Source organism: Apostichopus japonicus, chromosome 6 (genome assembly GCF_037975245.1).
Source record: "Apostichopus japonicus isolate 1M-3 chromosome 6, ASM3797524v1, whole genome shotgun sequence".
In the NCBI taxonomy this organism is placed as follows: Eukaryota; Metazoa; Echinodermata; class Holothuroidea; order Aspidochirotida; family Stichopodidae; genus Apostichopus; species Apostichopus japonicus.
The window spans coordinates 4,503,405-4,519,094 of record NC_092566.1 but is presented as its reverse complement, the minus strand read 5'-3'; the positions used below and the strand labels follow the sequence as shown (position 1 = coordinate 4,519,094).

The 15,690-nt window shown below is 39.3% G+C and overlaps 1 protein-coding gene across 4 annotated transcripts; it reads right to left on the bottom strand.

Annotated features, from left to right (window-relative positions):
• Positions 1–481: 481 nt before the first annotated feature.
• Positions 482–13,308, bottom strand: LOC139968734 (uncharacterized). Of its 4 annotated transcripts, none has more exons than XM_071973063.1 (3): positions 13,128–13,308; positions 6,000–9,310; positions 482–4,794 (listed from the first exon to the last, which is right to left on the bottom strand). In XM_071973063.1, the coding sequence occupies exon 2, from the start codon at positions 9,214–9,216 to the stop codon at positions 6,001–6,003; it is 3,216 nt and encodes a 1,071-aa protein (XP_071829164.1). In that variant the 5' UTR covers positions 9,217–9,310; positions 13,128–13,308; the 3' UTR covers positions 482–4,794; position 6,000. The 4 variants fall into 4 exon arrangements, with proteins under 4 accessions (XP_071829164.1, XP_071829161.1, XP_071829162.1 ...); XM_071973060.1 differs by having other exon boundaries at positions 482–4,791; positions 13,128–13,307; XM_071973061.1 differs by lacking the exon at positions 13,128–13,308 and adding an exon at positions 12,874–13,031 and having other exon boundaries at positions 482–4,791.
• Positions 13,309–15,690: the final 2,382 nt, after the last annotated feature.

The following is a 15,690-nucleotide window of genomic DNA, read 5'->3' as shown; positions in this document are numbered from 1 at the left end:
GTCAATATTGCAGAGGTGGGATTTAAGTACTAAAGTAGGAGGGAGGGGTGAGGAGAAGTGGATCACATCGAACTTAAGAACTACTCATCTAACTTGCTAGGAAGTGTATAAAGTTTGACATAGGGCTCACATTTTTGGAGAATCTTTCCTAAGAGTAATTTATTTGTGAAAGATTGCACGATTCAAATCCCGAGTCCTAGGAGTTCCCAGGGGCACCTTTCTGTATTTTTCTAAAGGTCTATACTGTCATACACATTTGTTATTTCTACTTATTTTGCACTGGTCCTTCAAATGAACTAGCCTAAATAGTAAAAACATGACCGTGCAAAGACTCACCCTGAGTTGCTCTGCCTCTTGAAACTTGATTTCCAAAAATGACATCATTGAACATTAAAATGAGATCAATATTGTCAAAATTGTAGTTAAATTAAACTTCCACATTTCACTTTACAAAACAGATTTACTAAAGAAATAGAAGAAATAATTTGTTTTTTCTTTATTCCTGTTCATTACAACATGTCAACTGTATAAGACACAAAAATGCATTATTTACAAACAAGGGGATATTTTTTTTTAAATTTTATTTCTTACAAGCCTAAGGATATGACTGAAGCTCCTAACACATTAAAGTTACACAAGAGTGTTTTATGTATGTACATTTATAACACATGAAATTATAATAAATAAACCTTAAAGCAGTATACTCTATAGTTCATGTTACATATGTCACTAAAAGTCCAGCCACTGCCCAAATATAGTTGAGGGAGAGGGTTTGGGTTTTTTTTTTTCCCTTCTTTTTTTTTTAAAGTGGGTATGGTATCATTTTAAGTATCGGTCATATGACAATGGTCAATAGTATCCTACATTTGTTTGTGACATAGAAACATTTTTTAATGTTTTAAATGTTTCTTAGTTTTAACATTTTTGGCAGGAATTAAATACTGCAATGTTCCCATCGTATTCATATTTTTTTTAAATAAATGTTTTAAATTGTTCCAATCAAGAGCCACATATCTGTCGAACAACGCACTTTCTGTTAGTTTAGTGCAGAAACTTCCATGACATTTGGAAAGTGAATATATATTGTATACTGCTTTAAGCTGTACAAGGTTGTGCAATCTCCAAGACTTTTCGTGTAGTCTCTGTTATACACATCACAAAATTAAAACAGCAAAAAAAAAAAAAAGAGGAAAAATTAAAACCAAAAACAAACAAACAAACAGACATACATACACAAGTAAAATACATCCTATCCATGAGATAGCAGAAAACAGGAACACAATAACCAGTACAGCATTTCAAAGATTGCATGAAAAATAGGAAAACCATTAATATGTAGAATAAACCAGGTCAGTTTACCCCAAACATGCTAAAATGGATATTGGGGAGGTAAGGGGGTGGGGGGGGGGCTCAGGATTTTGGGAGGTGATTGAAGGATATAGCTATACTATTATCAGCAACTTGTTTGAACAAATACCTCAAATATCAAGTCACCTCCAAAACTATGATTTCTTCCGCTCAAAAAATGTTTACCACCACCTGCAAAAACACAAAAAAATACAAGAGGCATCCCCTCGATGGTTACCATCGCCAAGGGTGAATAGATGGCACAAAAACCTTAACCCTTAGAAATGGTCGGTTGCCCATTTCAAGCATGCAGTAATAGGATAAGTCATATGATGGGACTAAAGTACAATGGAAAGCTATACAGCCCACAACCATCACTCTTGATTCGACATGATAATGTAACAATTCATAAATTACCGCTCATTTACCGTCTTCTGAAACCACATCGTAGTTCCGGATAAAGCCTTCTTCCCCCATTGTCAATCTAAATTTACAATTTACACAGTGCAGAAACCAACACCAACAACAAACCAAAACTACAAACAACAAAAAATGTTATAAAAGTTTGATTTCATTCTGGATCAAGTAACAAACGGCAGGCATTTTAAAAAGCAAAAAAATTACCGACCAAATCTGGTAGTTAGGAATCAATGAAAAGAACAATGAAACATGGAAACGCTTTCCTTCTCCTTTTAAATTCCTTTGCATTGAAGCTAAAGAAGACATCAACACTATTGAGCATCGCATCAATACCACAATGCCTTCAATAGTAGTTTAAACACCAAATATATAAACCCTGTTTGATGCTATTGATTTGTAAAAGCACTATGCTAATTTTTTTTGAACACCCATCAAAATTGACCTAGCTAAATAGTAACTACAGAAAGTATGTGGTTTGACAACTATGGATATAACATTTGTGAAACAAACATTATTAAGATAAAGAACAAAACAAAACATTGGAACAGTGACAAAACCTGGATGGGAATATCTGCCTGACGACAATTGGGGGAGTATAATAATAGATGCATACACCCCCAACACCTCTGCAAGGATAACAGGATAGTCACTGATGAAAAAGAAACAATGAAATCATCCTTGTGAAATTCCTACATATCGTTATTGTGATCTTGATAATTGAAACTGTTGCAGTTGTACCATACAGAACTTGAAGCAAACAGGAGTGATGTTATAGTTGCACAGTTTACAAAATTGCAAAATGTTATCTTTTCCATTCTTTTTCTCTTTATTTTTTTGATCTTGTATTGGACAGGGTTGCAACTTTGACCGAAAGGGATGTCAATTTAACAATACACCAATGACTGCAACAATGATAGGCAATCAAATATAAAAAATTAAAAATTAAAAAAATTAGACAAGGAAAAAAACTGTAAATGAAATTTTGTCAGTGTGTTTCAATGTCATATCTGTTAGCTTCAAGTTCACTTTGGGTACAAAACATGTAAACTTCATATGCTATCACCTTTATATAACCTTACATAAGAATTGAGTGCAAATTTCACCATTTGTGTAGATGCCCAGTGACACAGTACTCACAAAAGTCAGTCCAGAGGTAAACTATTTTTCTCGACTTTTAAGAGAGTGACATGATGTAAACAATCTGATGTATCTTGTGTTCAAGTTGAAGTTATCATATTTTGCACCACACCAGAACGTGACGCAAACCAATGGTTATGTTCTAACCTGCGATTATCTCTATGCACAAACTCTACCTTTCAATCATTATGAAGATGAAGGAAGGTGAAGGTTACAAAATACCATGTTATGTATTGGGGAGAGTGCAATCAATTTTAATGCCTGCTGTAAAATTTTGAGGCAATTTTTTGTAGAAAAATATAAGAAAACAGATCATGCAAATGTTTCATCAGGTATTTCCAGGACCTGAGGCAATGCTCAGGTTTCTTAAATAAATCCAGCAATTTCCGATAAGCCTCATTTCACAACCACTATATGTACACCACATTGCAAGTTTTTTTTATCTAGAACCCTTAACTTAAGCAGAGTATTCACATTAATAGAGGGTGCTGTCATAATCCCTAATTAAAAAAAAACTTGACAAGCTAGTTGCTATGAGTTTTAGTAACATGGAGGTACCATGAGTTTGGCCTCTAGTAGTATAATTTGTCTGTTTGTAATTATTGATAAATAGATCCAGAGTTACAAGTAAAACAAACTGTTTTGAACACATTCGTTTTTTTTAAAACATGTTTTTCATCCCACGAAACTGCACAGGTGGAATTTTGAACTAGTCAATCATCCAGCGTATCTGTATGTAAGCTAGGCTAAGTTAAGCGCTTTGTACGCCATAGTGTAATGTTAATTCAGAGATCTGTAAACAGTAAAGATCACACACAATATGACTGATGTGACGGCGTACCTCTGTTGAAGCACTGGCAAACAACTAAACTACAACTACAACTACTGAACCCCAAAAAAAATCAAAATGCATTTGAGAATGGCTGTGAATATGTCAGCATTCTCCAGAGGTAGTGTGCTTTATTTTTAAACATATCAAACAATGTAAGTGAATGCAGAAACATTTCACTTACCCCTTACAACCTTCCCTATTCTACCCCTCTACAAAGTAGAGAAAACTTGTCTAGCATAGCCCTACACATTAACTAAAACTTTTACTTCCTTATTCTATATGCAAGAGTGAGAAGGATATTAGAAGTGATTATTTTTCAAATTATGCTTACAATCTACTTTGTAGGAAGTTTAAAATCCTGTCAGATACTATTGATTATTCTAAGTTGGTCTTTTGAGACAGTTTACTGGTTCAATCATTTGAAAATTTCATGACCAAATCTAGTGAGATTTTTTTTTTATCTAAGCTCAAAATTCCTGTGGCAAAAAAAGAAGCCAACTATTTAATTCTTTAAAATAAAATTATTTCCATTTGCTAAATTTATGCTATTTTTCCATACTGAAGTTCCTATTTTGAATAGAACGTTTCCTTTATAAATCTGAATTTCTGAAGTCAAAAACCTGTAATCATTGTAATGGTGAAGGTACGGATTAGTTTATTCTTTTTTTCCATACTTTTTCAGTCTATTCCAGCTATTTTCATCTGCATACAGAATGTGAAGTTTTTGCATTTCATGAATATCAGGTGATAGTGATACAGTACAGTACTTTTACATTCTGGATATACAGAGAGAATGTTGAAATAAATTCTGAGATAAATTTACAAATTTTAAACAAAAAAACTGGATTAACTTTACACCGTTGGAATGTAATTCTCAAACCATCTCTCTCCATAGGAGTTGGTATTCTGCCCACCAATCAAGCAGATCGTCTTTTGACAGCACAGTTCGTTGAATATGAAACTGGTAGAAATCAGGTAGAGTCGGGGAGGTGATCAAAACTCGGCCAGGCCCTTTGACTTCAGTAGTCAAATGAGAATAACGACTTCAACAGCATCTGCTGGAGAACAACGGAAACCTGAAAAGTTGGAACTTGTTAATACAGGAAAGGGGTGGGTCCATCAACACAGACTGCTTTGATTACTGTCAAATCAGGCAAGGCCAACGTTTCGGCACCAAAAGGGAAAAATAAGGTGGGCGAGAGACGATAGGGAATACTGAAATTTTGCCTCTTCTGCTGTTTGTCTTCTATTTGTCTGCCTCGTAGCAAACAGCACAGGAGAGACTGGGTGAGGATGGTTCTCTATGGTCCTGACAGAATGGTGGGATGATTTGATTTTAATCTCTCAAAAGAAATTATTACCCATGCAGCATCAGCGTTCGGTAAACCTGTATGAGTTGTAGCTTTATTGTCACTGATTCTAACATTTTCCCCACAATCAGATGTAATGTTTCCCGTGAAATGGAAACTTCTAGGGTATGCTCATGTTCTAGGTAGTACTTTAACTTTACACGGCCAGTAAGATGATACAAGGACGAAGTGATCCTCTTATCAACAGTTAGAAACAAGATTTATAACGTTATACCACCTAAAACAAGGTAAAGTTGTAAAGAGAATACAGTTGATGTGCTAGGTTCTGCAAAAAGTGGAAAGAAAAGGATACTAGGAATTTCTGCAGTGTGCATCTTACATATATCCGATTGTAGCTGTGCGAATGCTGATTAACTTAACAAAACACAGGTTGCTTTTTCTGGTAGCTTGACATTAATCTGGTGAATGCAGATTAAAACAGTTATCAGGACAGCAAAAGCTAAGATAACGGTAGACCAGAAATAAGAAGCTAAATATCTTGAGTCTTTTAATATCATCTGTATCGTTCCAAACGACACTAAAAATGGCCACAAACATTCACCTACTCTATGTCTACTATTGAAATGTTTCACTTCATACCTCATCTTTTGTCATAGCTTCAACTACCTTAGTACTCCAATTTAACCCCCTCAATGTCTGGCAGTTATGTGAAGCGGTAGAACCCCCATGAAAAATATAGTTGTGTTGTACACCTATCTAGCAACCTTCAGCATGCTAAAACCAGTGGTTGATACAAACGATCATAAAACGGAACAAATTCAAATACTTCTGTGGAAACAAGGAACTGTTTGAAGACAGGCGACTACCACAACCGTTAAGCAGCAGTCTACATTGCTTTGCCCTTTATATTTACGGTTTATGACACAACCCAAAATAAAACGACGTCAACTGACCTTAATTGGAGTCATTGGTTTCACTCGATTCGGATTCCGAGTCACTGTCGTCCGAGTCGGTCACTTCTTGACCTTTCCTGCCTTTCTTCTTCTTCAGACGAAGAACCAGTTTGATTGGTGGTTGGCCCGGTTTCTGTTTTTGAGCCATGAGCTTCTTCAGTTTCTTCTTGTGCAGTTTCTTCTCGTGTTGTTGTCTCTGGACAGGTTGGATGAACCTCTCCAAGCAGAATCGACACTGCAGCGGCTTCTCTCCGGTGTGGATGCAGGAGTGGCGCTTCAGATACTGCGTTCGGGCGAACGCTTTGCCGCAGTATGTGCAGACGTGGGGTCGCTCACCGGTGTGGATGCGCTCGTGTAGGCGGAGCTGGACTCCTTGAATGAAGGACTTGTCGCAAAATTGGCATTTGTATGGCTTCTCGCCGGTGTGGATCCGCTCATGGCGTTTCATGTGACTAGACGTATCGAAGGCTTTACCGCAGTACGAGCACTGTAGCTCTGGTTTGCCCTTGTGGCGACCCTCGTGGATGGTCAACTGGTTCTTGTTTCTGAAAACTTCATTGCATTCCTTACATTTGAATGTTTTGACATTGCTGTGGATCTTCATGTGGGCCTTGATCTTTTTCTTGCTCTTATGTTTGACTTTGCAAATTGGACACTGGTACTTTTGACCTTTATCGGTTTTGGTTGGTTTGGTTTTCTTCTTTGTCTTCTTAGTCTTGGGTGGAGCTCTGGATAAGGGCGGCGGGGGGCCGTGGCTGTGCCGCTGTTTATGCACCCGTAATTGCACGGCCTGAATGAAACCCTCTCCGCAATAGTCGCACTTGTGCGGTCGTTCACCCGTGTGAATCATGACGTGCCTACGGAGGTGACTGCTGGAGGAGAAAGTCTTGTTACAGAAGTCACAGACGTAACCTTTTGTGTTGTAATGTACCAGCAAATGATCTCTCAGCTCCTTCATCTTTTCAAACAGTTTTTGACAGACGTGGCACTGGTACTTTTGTCTGCCGCTCTCTCCCGACGACGACGGCTCCTTCTTTATTCTTTTCCTGCTCTGAGGGGAGCTGCTGACGTTCTTATGTTTCGTTCCACGCTTTTTGGACCTCTTCTTCTGCCTCTTGAGTTCTTGCGAGTATGTTTGAAGTCGGTGACTGGAGGGTAGATTGCCTTGCTGCTGCTGCTGCATCAGTGAAGACGCCAGGCCTTGCATGGGTATGTAAGCCTTCTCCCCCTCTAACGACTGACCCCCGTAGAGGTCGTTCAATGCCCCGGAACTGTTTACAACTATTTGGTCGCCTTCAACTATTTCCAGAATGACCTCTTCTTGAACCATAGGGATCAGCTCCTCGCTGATCTGTTGCGAATCGATGACAACTTCCTGATTATTCCCTATCTCCATCGGCACGGACACAAAGTTAGAACCTGGCACCGCCTTCAGCACCTGCCCCTGACTGGTAACTACTACTTCCGTGGTAGTCTGCACCGGCCCTGTGGTCTCAAGGATTGGTTCTGCTACCAGTTCATTGCCCTCTGATGTCACTTGCTGTATAGTGAGCTGGACCTCTTGCAGGGAGTCCTTCTCAGTCTCAACCTCCTCAACTTCCTCCTCCTCCACCTCCTCAACCTCCTGTAACTGTGGTTCCTCCTTCTTTTCTACATCTACATCAGCACTCTCTTCATCCACAACTTCTTCCTTCTCTGTGACTTCTTCTACGGCTTCTTCAATGGTGCTTGGCTCGGCAGTGGTTGCATCTTCGTTCCCAGTTTCCTCTGTTGCACTTTCCTCATCTGGGCCACCATCCTGGTTTTCTAACCTCATAGCACATTCGCTAAGTAACTGCATCCCATGAAGCATCTCGTTCTTGCCCTTTTTACCCTTTTGCTTTCCGTCTGGGGTCGACTTCCCTGTTGAACCATTGTCTATCTTTTTGGTTTCTTTTTTAGGTTCAAGTGATTCAACGTTCACAAGTAAAGATTCTGGTGCATCCTTTTCTCCTTCCCCTTTGCCTGTCTTGGCTTGACCAGAAACACCAGCCTTTGTGGAAACGGTCACTGAGGGAGTAATTACATAACCTTGCGAGACAGAAACATCATCGACAGAGGTGAGAATGGCAGCTCCACCTTGGACCAATGACAAACCCTCCTGGTTACTTATGTCGTCGCCGTCGGTACCGTCCATAAAGTTCGGGACGTCCATCTGCCCGTTGCCCTCTGACCCTGCAGTCCCGTGAGAAATGCTCACGATCCTTGGTTTATCCATCAATATCTTGCTTGGCATTCCTGATGATTTATCTCTCTTAGAAGGTGCCAAGATCAAAGGTGCAAATTTGGCCATATTCACCTCATCACTTCCTTTCGATGACTCATCTACCTTGCTGGTACCTTCGACAGCCTCTTCAAGGCAGGATCCATCAATGACCTTGTCCTCTTCCGAGGAGGGCAAGTCTGTGTTCTCTTGGGTAATGACCTCTGTGGAAGTCACTGTCTGTTGTATCAGTTGAACCTCATTGGTCTCCATTGGAATATCATCTGGACCGGTATTTTCGTCCTCCGTAGCCAATATCTGCGGTGGTACCATGTCATCGAGAGGCTGGTCATTCCTGGCACACGTTGTGATACCACTGACGCCACTTATACTTGACTCGCTGTGAACCACCGTCTTGTTCCCAACAATGCCAGAGATGGAGTCCTTTGGGTCAATTTCTGGGACGGCTTGAATCGAATCCTCCATCTTCACCGTTTTGATTTCTTCAATCGTGTTTAAAATTGTGGCTTGTATTTCCTGAGGGAGAGTTTGCACTTCTCCAATTACAATCTGTTGCTTCCCTTCTTCTCCCTGTAACACAATTTTATGCTGGATCCCTTCGTCCATGCCCACTGCTGATGATGATGTCTGAGTTACGTATTGTATCTGTGGGACCGTGTTCGCCGACGTGTATACGACGGCCACTTCCTGACTCCCTCCAGTAGTCTGGAGTTCAGCGATTTGTATATCACCTTGGCTGACCACGTTTTGAGAGACGAGGATGCCCTCACTCGTGGATACGTTCATGGGGACATCTTCATCAGTGGTACTGTCCTTGAGAGTGACTGTTATCCCATCAGAGGTATTATCAAGTTCATCTTCCTCCTGCTTACTACTGTCCATTACAACCACCTCATAGAACTGAGGGTTGTCGACACCTGAATTGGTCTGCTCAATTAGCTTCTGTTCTTCCATATTGCTTATTCCTTTCAGGTCAGCTTCAGGACCATTTCATAGCACAGACAGCTTACAGTAACACTCTTCACCAATGTACGGAGAGCAGTTTGTTCTGAAAAATTCAATGGGAAAGAAAATCATGAAGAGCTGCTATTCAGTAGTCACTCTTCTCTCCACAAACTGTATAACAAAAAAAAAAAATAGAACACCATTTTCCCTGGTACCAATGATGCAGAGGCTCATACAGACTTATTGACAGTATAAGCACATTTATCATGCAAAATTCAAGTACTTAACAATTAACAAGTTTTCATATATATGAAGTATAATTACATTTTGGAAAGCAACTTGGAAATTTAAACAATTGACCAATTTTTTTTTCATAATGAGGAGCCTGTTGTAATATGGGCTTACAATATATTGGGGAGTTTTTTTTTTAGGTGTCACAACTGGAGTTGGAATGAAAACTAGAAATTGGAAATAAGTGCATTTGCAGAGTTCAGGATCATAATAATACTTGCGTCCGTATTTTAATTGGCTAAAAAATACTACAGAGCACTACTTGACAAGCTTATTAACTACAGTATGGGGTTATAGCAGTGGCGTAGGAAGGTACTTTTGAGTGGGGGGGCTGAAGACTGATGGCTGTCCTGGGGGAGGGGTCTAAGGATCCCTTTGGATTTTTTTGCATTTCCAGGTGGCCTCAGATGCAATTTGGTGCAATATAGCACACTTCAACATTTTGTAAATAATTTTGCATTTTCATCTGGCCTTAGATGCAATTTGGTGCTCCAAATGAGATTTTTTTCTCATTTGGAAATGAAAAAGGGGTTTTCTGACTTGTGAAGCGGAGGGGGCGGAATGATACTTCCGCCCCTCCATATTTTTCAATAGGGGGCTGGCACCCCCCGGCCCCCCCCGGTTCCTACGCCCTTGGGTTATAGCAATCCCCACACTGTAACCGTTTTTTCTTAGGTGCCAGTCAGAACTAGCTACTGTACTGTACTGCACCTTGCATAATGTGGTACAGGTTTCCTTGCTTGATGTACTAGATGCTGTGTGTGTTAAAGAGTGATTTTTATGTACAGTAGGCTGCATGCAAAATAGTTCAAGTGAAGAAACTAACCAGGAGACCAGTCCTGTGGGTGCAATAGGCTTATTTTCATGGGGAGACTCAAAACTGATGTTTCCACTCAAAGGAAATTAACATAACAGTGAGGATGAATTTATCCGAAATTTTCATACAAACTTCCATTCAAAACAACATTATTTCATATACATGTGGGTCATTCTGTGTCAAATAATGGGTGGCTGTAGCTGGACCCTCTCCGAAAATTACTACTAAGAAATAAGCTTACTGTAAAACTTTCAGTTCCATTGCTTCAAAATTGTCTGATTTATGACTATTTGAGATTTTGCAATTTGGTAGCCATATCTTTTGACATTTTTTCTTTTTAGGTCCTATTTCTCAGCAATTGAACATCTAACTACAATTCTATTAATTACAGAAAACTATAGAGCCTCCCCCTCAAAAAGAGTAATTAAATATTTAGGATATTCTAACATTGTATGGTTTAATGCTAAACTATTTGATTTTTGTATTTTTTGCTAAAATATATATGCCATTTTGGTTATTAATTGCCCAAGCATATTGCTTCCAGTAACTTGAGCTTCTTAAAGGTTAATATCATCCAGACCAATGAAAACACAAGTTATTTTAAAAATGACTGCCTGTGTTATACTTTTAAGTTATGCAACTTTGGAGATGTTATTTTGTTGTTATTTGCAATTCAGAGTGATAAAGGGTTTTTGTTGCTAAATTATCACCAACATAGCCATGCTATGAAATTCTCGTACTCTATTTTGTAAGTATCAAGTTCGTATTATATACGACAATTTAGGGCTCTAACATTTTCCATAATTAATTTATGAGGTTGTAAAGTTGCTCCAATGTGATAAAAGAGGTCGTTTTTGACAGCTAAAAAGCCAACATGTGTTATCTTTTAAAGTTCTGATTTTTTTTTTCTAAACGAGATATAGCACCATCCTGTGTGTACACAAATGGTAAGGAGGGTACTACTACTATGCCTAAATTTTGAATGAAAATCCTTAATGTTTGGGATTTTAACTGAATACATGTATTAGCCTGTTTTACCTATACACAGGCTTTTTGAGCCCTGGTATTGTACTTCAAGGTCATTCCTTTTAATAATAAACATGTTTCAAGGTTATTATCAATATACTTTCTACATGAAGGTATAGTCAGTATTGCGAAGTTCGGCATACTGCGAAGATCGGCCACCCCTAAGAAATACACAATTTCACCATGAAAAACTACAGGAAGAGCCAAATTTCACCAAAAAGTACGAAGCTACAGTTATTTTCTCTCCAAAATGACCCGTGTGCAAGAAATTACTTACATATTTGTCAACAAAATGACGAAGATCTATGAAGTCTGTTATAATTACTGAAAAAGCAACTGCGCCACCAATTTTATCACCAGCGCCACACTGTGGGTTGCGTGTCCGAACTTCGCAATACTCTAGCAAGAAATACCAGTTCCACAATCACGAAGAATCTTCTTGGAAAACAACGTGAAAACAGTTTGCAGGAAAGAAAGTTTGGCCGTGTATCGTACTATAACAAAATTCTCCCACCATATGAAGTATATTTTCTGGTGATTTAGACCAGAAGATTTAGTTTTGGGGTGTTTTAAGTCTTAAGTGGCCGAACTTCGAAGTCACCATCCTACTTATAATTGAAAGGAATTTATATTTTAACATGTATGGATGTCATCAATACATATAATTATATCATACATGTTTGTATGTTACTGTAGTTTGACTTTGAGGGATAGCCTATGTGTTTTTCTTTTAACCCCAGGACTATGCAAAGAGATATTGTTAAGTTGAGCTTAATGGTATGTAGGCTACAGGCCTATTATTACTACTACTACTAGAACCCTTCCCTGAAAGGCTGAAACAGACATCGACTGGGTTAGGCTGAGCCTAGGCATACAGTAATTGACATTCTGTACAATGCCTTAGTCAGTCCTTACCTCACGTTTACAGGCATGACATAGATCAAGCCATCACATCAAATACCGTTTATTCAAGTCAATTTCACACAAAATTAGTGTCTGTTAGAAATGTTGATGTTGTTATTTGTGAGGCGCATCGGCTATAGTCCTAGCCTAAATCGCGCCCGAGTTAGATGATTGTGGCCTTGCTACACAACATAGCCTATTCGACCTGGTATTGAACTTTACTATTTATTGTCAGGCAACTTCTGTTACACCACAGCTTTAGAGCATCAATTCCGACCTTACCACATATTGTTTCAGAATAATAATTAAGAGACCTTTGGCTTAGCAAAAGAAACGATCAAAACTCTCCTTACCGTCTGCTACGAACACCGTTAGTTATAGTTGCATGTTCTAACACTGTATTACTATTGCTGTCATAACACTACAGTACACAGTGTACTGCATACAGTGCACAGTTACTACACTACTACAGTCATTATGTTAGGATGTGCTTATTTGCATATGGACTAGTAATGGCCGCCATAGAAATTTAGGACCTAACGTTAGCCTAGGGTCAATTGTTACTAACATTTTACTCGATAGGACACTGTAGCCTAAATTAACAATATGAATTTGTCCTCGGCAATCACCTTTATAAATCTCTCAATTGAAAATTACCACCGATGACACTGATTAACTTCAATTTATGTTCCAAAAAACGGATCCTGTTTCATCGACAAGAACGTCATTCGTCAGACTTGAACAATACCCTTCCGGCAGTACGATTCTGCGCGGCAAACGCTGATTGTATGACATTACTGGCCTAAGCCGGCCTAGCTTAAACTTAGGCTTTCTTGTAGGGCATCTAAATTCATAGTTTCGATAAAAAATATATGGCACTTACCACCCTCAAGCTTTCAAAAGAATTTTTAGCAACGTCTTGAGATATTTTTCGTGAAATTCTGTTCCAAACACACACATGTGTCGGCTAAAATGGAATGTGTCGTCTGTAAAAAAATCCGCTGAAAGTGGCTAGGCTTCGTGACCTATGCACTGCATTATAATATAAGCGCTAAAAGACTATCAGACCAGCAACACAATGTCATGCATAAAATTAAAATGTGGATGGCGCCAAGTTAAAATTGACTACGTAAAGTGATATATGCGTGTACTGTACTGTGCTTTACTTTACATACTTTACATAAAACAGTACAGGTAAAGCATTGAGTTAGAAACAATATCCAGCTCGAATATATGAAACCAATCAATTAATGTTGCAAATAATGCAATTTTGTTCATAAAGCTTTCAACAGACCTTTTAGGATCATAACCTCAGGTCCGCTAAGTTATAATTGCACACACAAAGGCTCCACCCACCCGACGGTACCTCCCTTTACCCCTTGTATTATCGAAATTTCGTAGTGTTATTGAAAATTTCTCATTTTTTTTATTATTTTTTTTTTACAATTCAAGTTCTCAATGTGACAAGGAAAACGTGGTAAATATGACTGATTAAAGGTCAATTTTGACCGAAAGTTTTAGGTCACTCACAAATAACAAGAATATATGAAAATTAGAGTGCGACAGTCGGAAAAATAAGAGTGTGACAGTCGGAATTTCCGACTGTCGCACTCAAATTTTCCAACTATCGTCAGTTTTAGCAAGATTGGGGTGAGACACCCCGCACCCCCTTTAGCGACGTCTCTAGGTGGTGCTCTATATTAAAGCGAATCGAAGAGACGCCGGCGGGGCTGGGGTGTTAAGTGTTCCAAATCACAACAAGAAATAGTGGGATGGAAAGGAAATGCATTTATATGCACCTGCTAGTAATAGTGGAATACGCCCCCCCCCCCCATATCCCAATTTCTTATCAGAGTATCTAAAGTTTTAATCGCATACGTACACGAATGCCCATGAATTGTCATATCGATCAGAATTAATAGCTTTAATATCTATTGTTATTGACGAACTCAGTGAACGCTGGTGAATATAGCTTCGTTAATAGCAGTGGCGTCGCCAAGATGGGGGGGGGGGTGGGTGAGTGGGCTGGCGCACGTATCCTCCCCAAACAAAATCGTGACCCCAGGTGGCCCCCCAATGCGAGTTGTACTCAATTTACTCAATTTTTTTCAAAGGACGAAACGTATTATGTTCATCAGTTAATCTTCTTTCCACCGACCATCACAATAACCATCGGCGGAGCGTCCATACAGTCAGGGGCGGATGCCCCCCCCCCTGACGGAGTAAAATGGGCTGCTGGCGCCCTTTTCAGCTCTTTACCACTTTTTACTTATTCTAGATTATTGTCTTTTTTATTGCGCTCTCATCTACTTATTGACATTTGTCACATTTTGTTGGTGTAATTTGGCGATGACACCTAATTATTCTTCGTTTATTTGCAAATTAGCCAGGCCCGGAAAGGGTCATTTCCGGAGATCTAGGGAGTATCTTTACTCAAAAATTTTCTGTACGCTACGCGCCAACCAATGGTGGCGCTCCGCTTAGATAGTGTCGAAAGCGCACCTACAGACCATTCTCGCCCCCTCCTGACCAATACCCCTAGCTCCGCCACTGACAATAACCAGTTGTGTTCTCACTAACAAGGTCACAGAGGCCCGGGCGTGAACAGCTAGTGCTTAAACTTCACTTCTACCCCTGCATGAATTTAAATTTTCAACACTCTTTTTCACGTTATAAACTTTCCCCAAACCCTCTTGAGATGGAGGGTTTGAAGTATGCGAATTCCGCCCAACTATTCAAGCAGAAAACATCTCTTTGTTCTTTCATATAGTGGATTATCACCAGATAGCACCAAGTTGCATCTTATGACAAATTAATTATTTTAAAATATTATCAAAGCAAAAGGGTTGATTTCCATTTTTTTTTTGTATCACTTTTCAATCCGCCTCAATTAAAAACATAAATATCGGACAGACTTAAAAGCCCCAAAATTCTTGAACATAATGTTACGTCAAGCAGTGGCGTAGCCAGCAATTTAATTGCTGGGGGGGGGGGCGGGGAAATTTTTTTCTTAAGGGGGCAACCCCGTGATGATTGCACTGGGTTGCTAGCGCTAGTTTGTAATGGTTATACAACCGGCCAAATTATTGGCGCTTATTCTGTAGGACGACATTGATCAACGGTCTCCGAATGTGGGTGTATGGCCCAAAATGTGTAATATCTCGGTCTGATTACCAAGTTCTGACCTTATAAGAAGTATGAACATGAGCCCTGAGGTATGAGTACTTGTGATTAGAACTCCAAAAATGTAAAAAAGAAGTATTTTGAATACATCACTGGATTTCATTGGGGGGGGGGCAAGACTGTAGCACAAAGCAACAAATTTCGGGGGGGGGGGCCTCTGTCTACGCCACTGACGTGAAGTTGCAAAATATAGCACCAGATTGCATCTAAGGACCCTATAAGTACTAAAAGAAAATTAAATGAATCAAATTTCAAAAGTGCTG